Source organism: Pinus tabuliformis, chromosome 8 (assembly GCF_031772625.1).
Source record: "Pinus tabuliformis cultivar Carrire ecotype Pingquan chromosome 8, CPIR1, whole genome shotgun sequence".
In the NCBI taxonomy this organism is placed as follows: domain Eukaryota; kingdom Viridiplantae; phylum Streptophyta; class Pinopsida; order Pinales; family Pinaceae; genus Pinus; species Pinus tabuliformis.
In genome coordinates this window covers 252398924-252415424 of record NC_142294.1, presented here as the reverse complement: position 1 = coordinate 252415424, position 16501 = coordinate 252398924, and the positions used below count along the sequence as shown (strand labels likewise).

General features: G+C 33.8%; 1 protein-coding gene across 1 annotated transcript; it reads right to left on the bottom strand.

Moving 5' to 3' along the window:
• Positions 1–14402: 14402 nt before the first annotated feature.
• On the bottom strand, positions 14403–14984 carry LOC149235102 (putative E3 ubiquitin-protein ligase ATL44). The gene has a single exon (XM_089368459.1). The coding sequence runs from the start codon at positions 14982–14984 to the stop codon at positions 14403–14405; it is 582 nt and encodes a 193-aa protein (XP_089224585.1).
• Positions 14985–16501: the final 1517 nt, after the last annotated feature.

Genomic DNA, 16501 nt, shown 5'->3' with positions numbered 1-16501 from the left:
TCGAAGTGGGCCAAGGCACAACGATAAATAGCTTGGACACTATTGCAAGAGTATAATAAAATAGAGAAAAGTGTTGCAGAAGGAAGATTCTATGCGTGTGACGGAAGTTAGAGGACACTTTTCCTACATAGATGAGTAGGAGTAGGAGAAATGACGCAAAGCTAAAGGCTCTGTAGCTGCTTCCATTGTAAACACATGACAAAATCGAGGAGTATATAGGATCTTGACAATTTCATTTACAATAGTTGCATTTTATACATGAAAGTGAGTAGTAGAAACTATAGCCGCCAGTTCACTGACTGTAATTTATTTTTTACGTAAACTATCTTACTATTAGCTTAGTGACTAACACCAACTATCTATAATTGTACTGGGTGGACTATTTAATAGTGTCGTGGTTATTATTCTAACACATCCCCTTAATCACGACCTTGGTCTAAGTCTCGGCTAGGCTTACAAACATGACTCAAATATTTTATTTGACTTTCTTTGCTACGTTATAACGACGAAACTTTTTCTTAAACTTGTTGCTCCAAATTTCTTTCTTCTTCTTCTTAGTCCATATCATGAGTATTGGATATTGCTCTTTGTTAAAATGAGGATGATTCCAATTCATTTGAACTCATTTTTAACCATGTTCACTTCCATATTTAAGAATTTTTAACTATTGTTCAATTGACATTACAACTGAGTTATATTATTTTTTTTTGTTGCTTGTTCATGTATGCTATTACTTGCACACTCATAAACATTACTGAGATTTACAAAATCATAATTTGAGTGATTTTCAACTTTGTCTTCCTCTATCAAATATTTGTATTTAGTTTCATCTAGCTCATCAAATTGATCTGCAAAAAAAGTTAGTCTTTCACTTAACAAGTCATCCACAAGTTTCTTCTCCTATAGCATTTGTAACCAATCTTCACTTGACAAGTTTTCATCATCATATAATGGTTCATAAATTGTTGCACATTCATCATTAAATACTACATCACAGGGAGTTTCCTTACTATCACATGCTACTCTATTATTAGCTACAAACATACTTTTAGTATTGATCCTAATTATGATGATTCAACACAATCACCATTTTTAACAACACCTTCATCAACTTCAGCTTTCTCACTCCACTTTATGTTGTAACTCATTTCAAGAATATCCCAAAACTTTTTTGCATTACATACTTCACCAAATTCATGCAAAATACTAGACATGATGTCTTCATCGAAAGATGATATAATGAGAAGAAATGCTACCACACCTCTACTCTTATCTCAGGGATTTATAGAAGTTTCTTGAACAAATTCCCATAAATCTACTGAACCAAGCAATCCCTCCATTTTAATTTCCCAAAGCATAAAAATTTTACTTGAGAAAGATGGCAAAACTAGCATTAATCACTTCAATATTGCACAAGTGCCTTCAAATTCTTATGGATGATCCATATCTATATTTGGGTTCATGTCTTCATTGAGCATGGATTCAATGGCTGAAAACATTCAATATTCTTATGCAACTTCTACCATTTGATTCTTTCTCTTTAGTTGTTTCAATCTTATTTTCCAACCCATCATTGTTTCTTTAACACTTCACAACACTTCACATTCCTCTTCCTTCGATTGCAAAGCAAGGTAGGCACGGCCCAATTGGCTAGAAACAACTTAATTCTTTAAGTTCCACTCATCACTTCTAGCACATTTCTGCCAAATGGGTTCCACGTTGTTGGTCTATGAGTTCGCTCCATGCTATACAAATCTCCTCAAGATTCTCCTCAATGTTGACATCTTCAATGCATGTGCTGCAAAGGGTCAAGGTTCTCCACACATGTCTTTGTGTTTCCACTCCATCCTACTTACACCTTTGGATCCAACAGTGGTCACTCACCGCAACAAAAACTTAAAAACGCAAAGAAGAAGCACGAGTCCATAGTTAGGTGGCTCCATTCACTCACCATGCAAGTGCCTAATCACCACAACATGCACAACAATCATAGACATGAGGCCTACGTCTCATCCTCAATAGATTCTATCACGAAACGACCCCAACGATATTTCACCACAACGCATAAGATTTACCTTGGTAATACATATACACTCAACCCTCATTAGCTACAGTCTCTCAACTAGGTGAAACAACCACACTAGTCGACTCACCAACGCCTCTATATTGCGCTTAACTCAACAACTCAACGACTCCTACACACCTCTCAGTCATCAATTCATGAAGATTCTAGCACAGGTCTATAATAAGGGCCTTGGTTTCCACTAGTTTGACACTCAACCCCATGGTTGTGACCCAAAACAAATCTTACAGTGGCCAGGCCAGGATCTTTACTGATCTAGCAATTCATGGTCCCAGCCAAATCTCGCGTAGACAATTTTCTTCTTTCAATAAGGGAAAACATTAGTGGTGTTAATGACTTTGATTTGAACTCGTTGTAGTGCACCAAAGTGATGGGATGTCTCATCATGCGACACACTTACTCCTTTCGAATACTAGGTAGTAGTAGAAAGCAATAGTTGACGAAGAATCAAATCTCCCCCACTATGTGCAGGTTGTGGTTAAGCAACAATTGTATTTTTGAACCGTGTTTCCCTCCAGGGTGCCCTCTACTAGAAATATGGCCTCATCCACCTTGCAAGACTACACAGGAAACTCAACACATTCACAGTGATGAATACTCACACTCTACGCTACAATCAGGCCCTTAACTTACTGCAATAGACTCATCACTCACTAGATCACTTCCAAACTCTTTGAAAAAGGATCATCAAAAAGATCATTATAAAAACTTCTCGAGAAAATATTTATCCCACTCATTGAACTCATTAGTCGAGGCTGCACCCAGGACTTGGCGCTGCAACTTCCCTTGGCAATCACTGAGGGTGACAAATTCACAATAAAACTTGTAAAAAATTCCTTCACATTAATCAACAAATAGAGAACATCGAACACATAGGTATAAATCGTCTAGCACGGGCTTCAGTACATAGGCTAGCAAAGAGGGTTCAATAAGCACTTGCAAACCACTATCCAAGAGAGATCATCACATATGCAACAACACTCTAACACCTAGGCAAAAATCCTTTGTTCCTACACACCTCTTCCAACAGTAATTGATGACACAAACCTCAATGCACAACACTTCATAAAGAAGATTACGGCTACTTTGAGCCCCACATTGTGCCTGTCTTAGGCATAGAAATTCTTCAGTGTACTCAACATTCACACCAGTAGTCTGCGCCTCCTCCACATGTGTGGATCAAATGGTCTGGCATATCGACATCCTTGTCATACAACGCCACTGCCCCAGAACATTTTTCATACCCTCAACTCTAATACCAAATCAAAGAATAAAACTTCTACACAACCATGAGCAAATGAACCCAATTCACATTACCAATTCAATAGTATCATTGGAGGGAGCACTTCTTCCATTAATTTATTGGAACGTTTGAGAGAATTTTCTTCTTTTTTGATCTCAAATTTCTAATTAACTTGTTCTCATGCCAAGAAAATTTCTAAAGCAGTGTAGACACACGTCCACACCTCGCCAAGCTTGGAAACCAACAACAAGCAATGATCAACAGAATTCACTTGACCTCCTTAGGTGTAGTTGGCAGCCAACGAGCATGCAACGATTGACAAACTTCACAAAAGGTCATTCAACTTCCTTAGAATACCACGAGACCTTCACACCATTGAGCCCACATCTCTTTACACCACCAAGCCCTCAAGGAGCGAATAACACTCTCCAGCAATGCTTTGCTTATCACAGCTCTCAACTTCATGCACATCTACACACCACAGGATTTAAGGGTCAATAGCCTCATGAGCTCTAACGTAAGCTTTGATACCATATCAAACTTAAAAACTCATACAAAAAGCTTGACAATTTCATTCACAAAGGTTGCAATTTATACATGAAAGTGCGCCATAGAAACTATAGCGAGTTCACCGACGGTCATTTATTTTCTATCCAAACTTGCCGACTAATAGCTTACCTGTTGGGCAACTAATCCTCAGGGTTAACGATAGGGTTAGTTTGGGTAGTTATTGGAGTCCAAGAAGACTCTGGAACTAATTCAACTGTTTCTTATATGTATTTATATGTATAACATGTACATAATTCTTTGAGATTGATTAATATACATTTGATTTGGTTTCCAATCTTGTGTTTTTTACAATGGTATCAGAGCGAGTAGTTCATCTGCTTGTTGATTTATGAACCACTAGTTTTGTGGTGATCTAGAGATTTGGACGGGAGATCTTGTAGAAGATTCTCAGTCGATGAATTGTGGGATAACAAGTCTGTCTTTGACTCCTCACTGGGTGTGTTGCTAACTGGAGTATTCAAACAGAATGAAAAATGCAAGTATGTCTGCAAAAAATTTCAAGTGCTATAGTTGTCAATGGTATTAGGGTTGTTGATGCTTGATTTCCAATCAAGTAAATGAAGGCCTATCTTCGGGCTCTACACAAAGAAGTTTGTCACCAATTGAGACCACCTGCATTATATCGAAGCCATGGCATGCAACAGACGAGGATTGGGAACCGAGTGTACAAAAGATGTGATCTCGTCCATTAAATGTTCACTTTCTACTCCATAGCCTCGTCACCAGATTGTTTCGTCTTCGCATCTGCATTGTTAGGTTTCTCTAATGCAGATTGCTCTGCAGAACTTGTAAGTGAAGAGGTTGCAAGTTCAACTTCCGGTGCGGATGACAAATCTGCATGATTCTCCATAAGGGCCCGTAAAATGATGGAAGTATTGTTGCAAAGGAGGAAGGTTCGTCATTTTTTTCTTTGTGAAGAAGCCTAAGAAGAGTGAGCGAAAGTGAATTGATTGCATGTTTGGTAACTGTAATCTAGCAACAAAGTGTTGTTAGAGGTGGTGCATAGTGATAGATACATGTGAAACCCTTAAATTTGTGGCAAAAAGAACAAAGAAGGCTTGTGCATGGCATATATATGATTGAGGTAAGTTTAATAGTAACTACATGATTTTTATAGACTTGTGCGATGGGGAGCCACATTCTGTCTAGTTGTAGTCAAGGGCAAGAAATACGATAGTCCAAGCACGTCAAAGTTTTTTTTTTTATTGGTTGAATCAAGGAACAGTAAGGCTCGACTTCTTGGATCTCTCAGGCATTGTCAATGGTGTTCTAGAGTTCCCATGCCAAGATATTCCTTTCATGTTGAGTGTTGAATAAATTTAGCACTGTGTATTGCATGAATTTTGTGTATTGGATGGCTTGAAACAATTCCTCATTCATAATTTTAGAATACTACACTAAATTTCTTGAATTTGAATTGTGCGCCTCTCGATTTTATTCAATTTTGTCTCATACAATCCTGACATAAGGGTGTTGAATTTGTTACACCAATGTGTCAATATCGAACGCATAAGTTATATTGGCGACGATGACATCAATTTGTGTGTCTTATATGATCTTAGATTATGAAGAAGAGAATGTATAGAAGCTTTCTCTTTGAGCTCATAAATGACAACTAGGAAGCTAAAGACTAATGCTATTATGAACTGTGTAGCAGAGTGTCTTGCCTGTCACTGTTGGATTTGCGGCTTATCTGTCATTAAAAAAACCAAAAATATGGTAACTTTCATGGTGGTAATGTTGGTCTTACAGTTTTAATTTTTATGGTAACTGTCATGGTGGTAACGATGGTCTTACAGTTTGCCAATTAACAACGGCTTGCTCACAAATGGGTTTGATATATCACAGAGGATGAGATCACTAGAAATTCAGATTCGAAATTCAATTTATGATCTTTAATGATTAATTCATTTTATATAAAATAACATGAAATTTATGAAGGTGTATTCCTATGGCGAAGTTTCAAAGGTTTATATGGAAGGCCACTGAGATAACTGTATAATGCTAAGAGTGCAGTGTTGTCATCGAACTGAGAAATGGTGGCTATGTCAATCGGTCGTTGACTGTCAAGCACCCTTTGGTTTGTTGGCTGCATATGTTGCTGTGGAAATCGAATAAAACTTATCATTGTGCATGTGCCAGAAGTCCAGAAAATGTGTGAGAGAACTGCTCCAAGCTTTGAATTTTTTTTATGCATATGGTGTTTTTCTGTTGTTGCTGAAGAAAATAAAAACAGTGGCGTGGTCAAGTATAAATTTGTTGTTACTGGGAGGGATTTGTATAGGATTTTTAATTAAGTGAATTAAATTAAATTGGAAAAATTCCAAGTATGAGGTTTATTTTGAATTAGAATATTTTGGATATATGGATATTTGGGATATGTGATCAAATGAAGTTGTAGAGGAGGTGCTGTGGTTGATGATGTTTGTATAGTTATTTGGTAGATTGAAGGTCACAGGTTCAAATCATTCACAATATTATTTTAGAAGATTTTTTTTGTGTTTTCTACAACAAAATTTGTTCAAGTCGATAAAAAATTGAAGTTAAAGTTATGTTGTAGATTGGGGCATGATTGGTTGAACCTGACACCAAGTTAAATCATTGTTAATTTGTTTATATTGGGTGCATTTTTCAGTGATATCTGACACCCCTTTTTTCAAAGTTGATTGCTAGAGAACATGGTCAAACTTGATGATTTGTTATAGTTATTGAATAATTTAATGTCATCTACTATTCTTAATAGTGTCAAAGTTAGCAAGGACACGCTCTCTGACATCCAATCATGTTTTCAAAATGATAAAATCAAAATTGAATTCTTGGAGCTACAATCTCAGTGTCAACGAGATGAATTATATGAACTACAAAAGAAGAATTTTGAACTTGTTCTTGTCTAGAACAACTTGTTTGAGCATGATCATCTGTGATTGAATGATCAGAGTAATGAAGTGATTTCAGGAGAAAATTTGGGTGGAATAGAAATTTGTGTTCAGACAACTGTATGCGAGAGTCATTTGCATATAGATGTGAATTTTTTTGTTACCAAAACTTTTATAAGAGCATGGGAAGAGATTACACACAATAAACACATAATTGGTTTGAGTTATGACAAGGATATGATGTATCTTTTCACAATCCATATTTTGCTAAACCTATACAATTTTGAAGTGTTGGATTTCTAGACAGTGTTGTTCCATAACAAGTTGATAGATGCCAACAGTATAACAGAGTTGGACATGTGAAGGATCGATGTTTTGATCTTCACCTGTGTGAGCATTGTGGAAAGCGAAATCATCATACAAATAGATGTTCTTGAAAGAAGACCACTGTAAGAGAGCAACTAAATTTCGGATGGATTGCTTCTTGGGATTGGACAAAAACAACCAAGAAGATTTACATGTCATACCAAAGAATATGTTCAAGAGTAATGACTAGCCCTGCAGTAATGAAGAATACTTCTCACCCTGTATCCGACAAGGGGGGAATTATTGATGGTTTGCTACAGGGTCGAGTTCAAGATGTCAAGCGAGCTTGAGTCAAAGTTGATTGAGCACTTCCATATTTGGAATTGTTCAAGGAACTGTTGTGATAGTTCTCGAGTTTGTGGTCATCTTAAAACCACACTTTTTGTTGTTCTGAGAACTGCTTTGAAAGTTCCAGAGCTGATGTTGGTTGAGACCTTGAGCTATCCCATCTTGGTTTATGGTCATCCTTAAAGACCATTTCTTGAGAGACATTCATCATTTGGCTGAGATGCATTTCTGCATTTTGAGCTCTCCTTCTTCATATTGGTACATCCCTTCAAATTAAGGGGAGAATGTTGGACAACTAATACTCAGCATTAACGATAGGGTTAGTTTGGGTAGTTATTGGAGTCCAAGAAGATTTGGGAACTAATTCAATTGTTTCTTATATGTATTTATATGTACAACGTGTGCAAAATTCCTTGAGATTGATTAATATACATTTGATTTGGTTTCTAGTCTCGTGTGTCTTACATTACCAACTAACACCGACTATCTAGAATTGTACTATGTCGACTATTTAATAGTTTCATGATTCTTATTCTAATAAGGAGCAGGTTCTGTGGAAGTATGTAAGGGCTTTGTATAAATAACTACCTACTTTGACAATTAAGAACTGGACTAGGGCATAAGTAGTTAGTAAGAGTGCCTTCTTAAGTGCCCACAAATTAGCCTAGAAAATAATGGAAATGCCAGTAAGATTATGACAAAATCTGGCAGAAATTTTGGGAAATCTTTGTTACAGCGGTCAAACTTCAGGGTTTTCGGTGTCCCAGGGTCCTTGATGGTATTAAATCCATTTCCACCATCAAAAAAACATTCACACACTCCAACATTCTTATTTTTTGAATTCTTTTTACGAGATTCTGACAAAAAATCTACCATCCAAACAAATTTGTTGCGTCAATAGACAATGTCATTAGTAATCTGGAGAACTCTGACACTCAGACAAGAAACACGGATAAACATACTGGTTGTACCAAGAGTCTATATAACTCTGATTCTACTGACCTATTTCTTGTTGTTACACTGTCAAGATCTTCTATTAGATGTTTCTGTTGTTTTCCTTTTGGATATTCTTTCGTTTATCCCTTGGGCATCTATTGCTATTTAATGTATTATTGACGAAAATGGGTACAACCGCCTTGGTTGTCGCTACAATCTGATCTTAAAATAAAACAAAAATAGAATATCCACTTTGCGAACAACCGTACTGGTAACAACCATAACAACCATCTTGACTCAATTAACGATGACCTTCTTTGAATATTCTCAAGGGTATTTGATTTACTCTAATCGATTTGCTGATATTAATGTAATCGTGTTATAAGTGGAAATTGAATTTAGGTACGATGATAATCAGATTTTTTTAATATTACACAAAAGGTTAAAATTACAAAAATTTGTTTTGAAATGTAAACCGGGAAAATTGAATTTAGATTAATAATCATCTCTTTTCATAGAAATATTATAAAAAAAAATAAAAATAAAATCTAATTTGAACTTTTTTTTCGAAGTATTTGACTGGTTAAAGTCTATGTTGAAATTCATAACTAAGAAAATTACCATCATCTTTTTTATTATTAAACAACAGAAATTAAATTTAAATGAAAGATTTACGATAGATAATATTTAAATAATAATAATAATAATAATATTTTTTTAACTATTGAGAATAAACTATTAAAAAAATCAGTTTATTGGCGTTGTTCACTGTGTTGTCACAACTTAAATAAAATAAAACTTTTATTTCTCTATTAGTTATTTCTACCTATATTGCATGAAATAAACACCGAATCATTCGACTACCTGTGCTTAGTCAATTATCCATCATGTCACATGAGCCACTGTCAAAATATATTCTTGGAGATTCGCATTAACTGGTGGATGGATCAGCTGCTGTTTTTTTAATGCAAGAAACAGTGAACAGAATGAGATTCACATTAAGTGGTGGACGGATCAGCTGTTGTTTTTTTTATGCAAGAAATAGTGAACAGAATCACCAAACAGATCCATCTAATAGCCTGCTTCTTTCCTCGTTACTATTGGGCATATGAGGTAGTCAGTCGACGTGCTCTATTTAACAATTACATCCGTCGAACCACTCTGCAATTATCTATTGATTTGAGGAAAAGTCTATTGAGGCCGAGGCTGCAATTATGTATTGATTTGAGGAAAGGTCTATTGAGGTAGAGGCCGATGAATGGGTTGGATGGTTATTTTTTTGCTGAAGTTTAGTAATATTTTAGCAAATTTTGGTTATTTTTTTGCTGAAGTTTAGTAATATTTTAGCAAATTTTGTAGAAGTAATGTTTAAATCATATTTTCGATGGTAGAAATAGATTCAGCACCATTAAAAACTTTTGCGCACCCGCTTGATTTGATTGCCATTAAGTGAGATAAACCAGTAAGCTACCAGAAAGGTTTCTAAAAATTTAGGATAATTTTCTAATGAATAAAAAATTAAAAGTATCTTATTATTCCTTAAGTATTGGATATTAAATATTAGATATTTATTTTGACTTATAATTAATTTGTTAGTTGACAAAAATTAAATCAAATTGATAAATTTAATCTTACAATATTTGATTTTATTTTTATTTATTAATAATTTAATTTATTTATTTAAATTTCTATTAGTTAGACTCTTATTGTGATATCATTGCACTTCGTATCATAGCTGTCAGCATCAAGATAAATGTAGGGTGTCACTGAATGCATATGTGGTTGTCAATGTCCATAAACTATTTGTTATTATGAAATCCGCTAACTACAATTTCAATAAATGAAGTGAACGACCCTATTTCATCATAGACAAACTTGAAATTATTGTTATTGTAGAGAGACCATTAGAAGATAGATTAAGGTTGAGTTTTTTACTTTGAAGTGTAAATAAATATATATACTTTTTCTCACTTTATAAAATCTTCAACTCGGCTCCCATCAATTTAAGAATCCTAAAAGGATTTTTTGGTTACCACCATAATATTACTCATTAAATGTTACAAGTTTATTTTAAATGATTGGGATTGATTTTAAATCTTTATCTTCTTAAAACTTACACAACTGCCCTAAAAATAATCACTTCATGTACAATACACTTATCGTTTATGCCCAACAATCAGGCTTAGCAAGTGGCCAACTTCCAAATAAAAAAAGTACCCACAACATAATTATTTTTAGATTGAAAAAGAAGTTAAATAAATACTAGCAGGTGGCCAACTACCAAACCAAAAAAGTTGCCACAACATAATTTTTTGGATTGAAAATGAAGTTAAATAAACACACTTTTATCGTGTAGTGTTGTTTAATCATGAAATCTAAAATTAATAATAATAAAAAAAATTCATATAAATTTAATTTAACAATTAAATTTAAATGAAAAATGGTAATTATTCTTTCTACTCATACAAGCCTTTTTAGGTTATCATGGAGAGTAAACTGGCTAAAGTTCACCAATTTACCACCACTAATTCAGCTACTATGTGGCTTAGGTTATCATGGGGAGTAAACGGGCTAAAGTTCACCAATTTACCACCACTAATTCAGCTACTGTGTGGCTTAGGTTATCATGGGGAGTAAACGGGCTATTTGACCTTGGATGAAACCAACAATTTGGTAACTTGGTTTCCCCCTCCTATTTTTTAGAAATATATTTTTGGCACTACCTTAGCCATTGGTAAATTTATTTGCGTAAACAATTTAGATACATGTAAAATGAGGAGAGGAGACTTTCACATACCAATGTGGGAAATCCAAATTCTTTCTCTAAAAAAACACCACAGAAAGTTTAGAATCTAATATAGACTTCATTTTAAGTATTAAAAGTTGCATTTTGTTAGGGTTGGAAAGTTTGTGTAATTTATTATTATGTAATAAAGTGGTCATATATGTTTGTAGAAAAAGTTTATGTAGTGAAATTCTTATGAAAACATTATTTTTTTTCAACCAATAAAAAAATATTATACATCAATTTGATTTACAACTAGGTTATAATCTTAAAATAAAAGTTTTATTATAATTTATTTTATTTGATAATTTAAAAAGGTTTCTATTTTATTTTATTTTTAATTTTAATTTGAATGAATATTTTTTTAGATTCAAATGAATTAAAACATCTTTCCATACTATTCTTCACAAAATTACTACAAATATAAAAAAAAATATTATACTAATTAAATTGGTTTTTTCAGAAACAATTATATTCTTAACTCATAAATTAAAAACATTATTCTAACAATTGTACTAGGTATTAGGAATCCAAAACTTATTTTCTTAAGTAAAGTGCGTAAGTAATGATATATATGAATTTTGGGAATTAAGAATGTTTGTTTTCTTTGTTGGTTTGGCCCATATGGCTTTGAATCTCATGACTTAAATGGAACATGTAATCACTAATTGAGCTACCCTACTATGTAACCTTTGTCTAAATGTCTAAATTTGAAAGTTGGTTCATACTTTTCAAATTTCAATAATTAAACTAAGCTGCAGGAAATGCTAGCTATGCGGCCTTATTCCATTTTATAATGGCCTGATCGATCGCTAACCACATGAGGAATATTCTAGAATGTTCCTTGAAGATACCTCTAGATTCTTCATCAGTTTCTTGACAATGGATGTGTTACACGACAAAACACATGTGCACAAATGATATGACATGCATTCAACTTCAAGCGTTAAATCTGATGAATATGGATTTGTGTGCTAACCAATATATTTCCTTTCCTTAGTGTATTAATGGAGTTATGGCTCTAGAAATATTGATAATCATGCAAATGTGTTTTGCTTCATGTTTATTGATTGATTGAGACTTGCTACTTGTCCACTCACAGTGTTGGGATACAAATAGACAAAAATAAGTATCTTGAGAAATAGGTTTTCTAAAAAAGTAATGCAAGAAATTTTAAATTAATAATTGGGAATAATTTATAATATTAGTTTTTAAAATTAAAATGTAGTATATTTATTTTTAAAAATAATTTATGTTAAATTAAATTTCTAATTTTGATATCCAACACAATATAGTGGTATATGAGTCAAATGTTTTAGAGGTTTTATAGCCTAGATCCATCTTATCTGCAAATCTATGATGAAATCTTTTTCACTCTAAAATAGGTTTGTATTTTAGGGGATTTGATCCTCGGTAGATCCAGAGATAAGATGGATCTAGGTTGGTTTAATTCCCCCCTTTAAATACACTATATTCCACATGAATACCATGGGCTAATACCCTGAGTGATTTCTAAATTTATTATTATTTTATTTTTATAGAATTATTTTTATTTATTTTGACCAAATTAAAATATTTATAATACATTCCATTAATCTTATCATTTAGTTTAATTTAATTTTTACTTTTATGTAATTTGAGATAATCATAAATGTTAAACACTACATTACAATATCTCTACTATATTGAGCTTTTCACGCAATGTCATTACAACTTAAACCTTATATTCACTCTTTCAACAAATAATATGCTTTAACTTAAAGTATAATAATAAAATAAAGAGAAGACTTGTTAATTACCAAAAAAAATTTTTTACATGTCAAGTTACATCATATAAATAGCCCTTTTGTAACACTCTCAACATGGATGACTGAGCATCACCGTGATTCTTAGTAGTGAATTTGGATGGCACATTATGGGGTTGGTGAACAAAAGTAGAGAAGAGGGAGATTACTATTTTTTCAACAAATTATAGATTACACTTATTTACTCATAGTCTATCATCTTTCATTAGGTACATTTTTAGTGGTAATTATGTTTTTTTAAAACAAAATCTCATTATTAATATATTGCATAGCAATATATATTTTTTATTAATACATTGCACAATCATATATATATTTTTTATTAATATATTGCACAATCATATATACTTTTTTAGTGGATAATTTAAATGCATTGCCCACATTTGAATGTTTTATTATTGGATATATTACATTCACATAAAATAATGATAATTAATAATATTAATATAATTATAAATATATCTTTAATTATGTAATAATGCATAGTCACTATATAAATATTTAAAATGATTTTTATTTACAATTAAAAATAATATTTTTTTTCTAAATATTTTAAATAGAAACAACATAAATTATTTTTATTCTGGTGAATTTGGTATTGGTATTGTATAACATTTGGGTAACCACTTTTCACGATTCATTTAATTTGTTTTATTTTATGACTGACATTTTTCTAACCTATTTAAAATATAGCTTAACATATTTACAATATAGCTCTCCTAGTTTTTATTGAGAGAAAAAATATCACATATTCAATACTTTAGTCAACCAATTTTAACTATTCATTTCCTTTGTTTTTTCTGTGATATTTGTTCAAAAAAACACTTATCAAATTACAACATTAATATATTTACACTAAAACCCAAGATATTATGTAACACTTGTTTGAAACACCTGTTTCAATTTTATGAGTGTACAAAGTGTCTATGGTCAAACTTAATAAACAATTTACATTTTAAAAAGTTGTATCTCTTGTTTCATTATCCTGTTATATTAGTCTTTTTTGTGGAAATTGATTAGCAGTACGAGTTTTACTGCCTGCCATAGTTAATTACCTTTCAGAGTTTTTTTCATATTCGCATTCATAAACTCAATAGCACAAAAATGGTAAAACATGTCGAAAATATATTTAATAACTCAAAAAAATTATAAACTTAAATCGTAAGTGCAAATTTTATCGCATTGATAAACTCTAATAACTCAAAAAAAATTATAAACTCAAATCATAGGTGCAAATTTTATCGCATTCATAAACTCAAATGGTAAAAAATGTTGAAAATATATTTTTTACTCTTCAAAGTTTAACAATGTCTGTACAGCTTTCGTGGTCACATTTCCACGTATTACTCCACTGATTCCTGTAATGCGCCTTTCCACGCTTCCGCAACGATTCGTATCGTGGCTTTCAAGAGTCGACCACATTGGCTCTTTCCAAGTCGTTCGATCTGATTCAATCCAAACATGATAAAGCTGCCATTGTCGTGTCATCCACGTAACTATTGGAAGTCTGAAGGACATGATCTTCTAGAACACTCTCGTTATTTTCATGGGTGATATCAGCAGCTGGCTGAACTACCGCTGATGATTTCTCCTCCGCCGCCACATGATGTAAAGAATGTCGACATGAGGGACAAGAAGGATTGGAAACCACCCACTTATCAATGCAATTTACGTGGAAACTGTGATAGCATCCTGGTAATACTCTCACCTTTTCTCCTTCCACGAATTCTGTTAAGCAAATGGGGCAATCCATCCCTGCGAGGGGCGACCCTGTGCCACACACAGTGGTAGGCAGTGCTTTTATATCGAATTTCTTGTCGGTGACACTTTTAGCTCCTTCGACACCAACATCGATTTCTAGCTCGAACACGTCTAGCGATCGTCTGTAGCGCCGTCTATAGCGTGCCGCGGCAATTACGCTCAGCGCGCACACCACGGAACAGATCAGCGCCGCGAGGATGATGACTATGTCACAGTCGAAACTTACTTTCGCTACGTTGTTAACCGTTGTCGATCTCTCTGCAATGTCCATCGGCGAGCTGATGGGAGTGGAGGACTGCAATATCTTGCGATCTTTGAACAATCCTCCCTCATGAATAGACGATGACAAGCCAGAAATCATACTCTGCGTTAATTTGCTGTAGAAGGGCTCCAATGGTATCCAACCTCGAAGTGGGTCAAGGCACAATAGTAAATTGCTTGGACACTAATTGCAAGGTTAGGCAGAAAACTGTTGCAGAAGGAAGGAAGATTCTGTGCGTGTGACTGAAGTGAGAGGACACTTATTTCTAGACAGATGAGCAGGGTCAGCAGATATGCCACAAGCTAAAGGCTCTGCGGCCGCCCCCACTGTAAACGCACGACAAAATCGAGGAGCAGGTTCTGTGGAAGTATGGAAGGGCTTCCTATAAGTAGCTACCTACTTTGATCGATTAAGAACTGGAGGAGGGAATAAGTTGTTAGTAAGCTGGAAAATTCTAGGACGGGGACACAGATAAACGTACTGGTCGTACCAAGAGTATATATAACTGTAATGCTTCTGACGTATTTCATGCTGTTACTCTGTCAACATCTCCTTTCAAATGTTTCTGCGGTTTGCCTTTTGGATATTCTTTCGTTTATCCCTTGGGATGTAATGTATTATAAATGATAATGGGTACACCTAATCTGACAATGAAACAAAAATAGAATGAGACATCCACTCTGCAAACAACCGTACTTGTCGCAACCATCTCGTCTCAAGTAACCTAGTAACGTAGACCGCCTTTGAACTTTCTCGATGGTATTTGATTGGCTGAAAATAACCATCTCGTGTCAAGAAACTAAGTTAAGGTACACCTGCTTTGAACTTTCTCCATGACTAAGTAACGTAGACCGCCTTTGAACTTTCTCGATGGTATTGGCTGAAGATAACCATCTCGTGTCAAGTAATTAAGTTAACGTACACCTCCTTTGAACTTTCTCTTTCTCCATGGTATTTGATAGGGTAAAACTAATCAGCTTGCCAATTCCAATGGGTCATAAATGTATTGGGTTGTCTAGGTTTACAGTGAGATTTTGTTATTTTGGCATGCCAATTATTGAATGGTGGGTATATATCGTCTATAGGTACTGTGGTTATAGGTACTGTTGGTTATTTGTTGTCGTCTTTGATGTGCTTTGTTGCTTCAGTGAGGTTTCGTTTTGAGGATTTTGATAACATTGGGTGGAAATTTTAGAAAATAAAGGTTACAATTATTAAGTTTTGAGATTTTGAATGCTTTAGGAGATTTTGATGGTAAGTTTTGAGATTTTGGATGCCTTAGGAGTTTTTGGTGGTGTTGAATCCATTTCCACCATAAAAACGAGATTCAAGCATTTTTACTCTCAATTTTTTTTTGAAAAAAAAGTCAAATTCAGGAAGAAAAATAGTGAGATTCAACAAAAAAAAATGATGAGGCAATTTTTAACCATCTAAGCAAAATTGACGCTCCTTAAACAAGGGCTACTCCATTTCCTTGATTGTGCTCATGTAATATGGCTAATGTAATCATGGTATAAGTGGAAATT

Excerpts from the sequence above, each read along its gene's own strand:
- LOC149235102 (XM_089368459.1), bottom strand. The coding sequence starts at position 14,984 with ATGGACATTGCAGAGAGATCGACAACGGTTAACAACGTAGCGAAAGTA.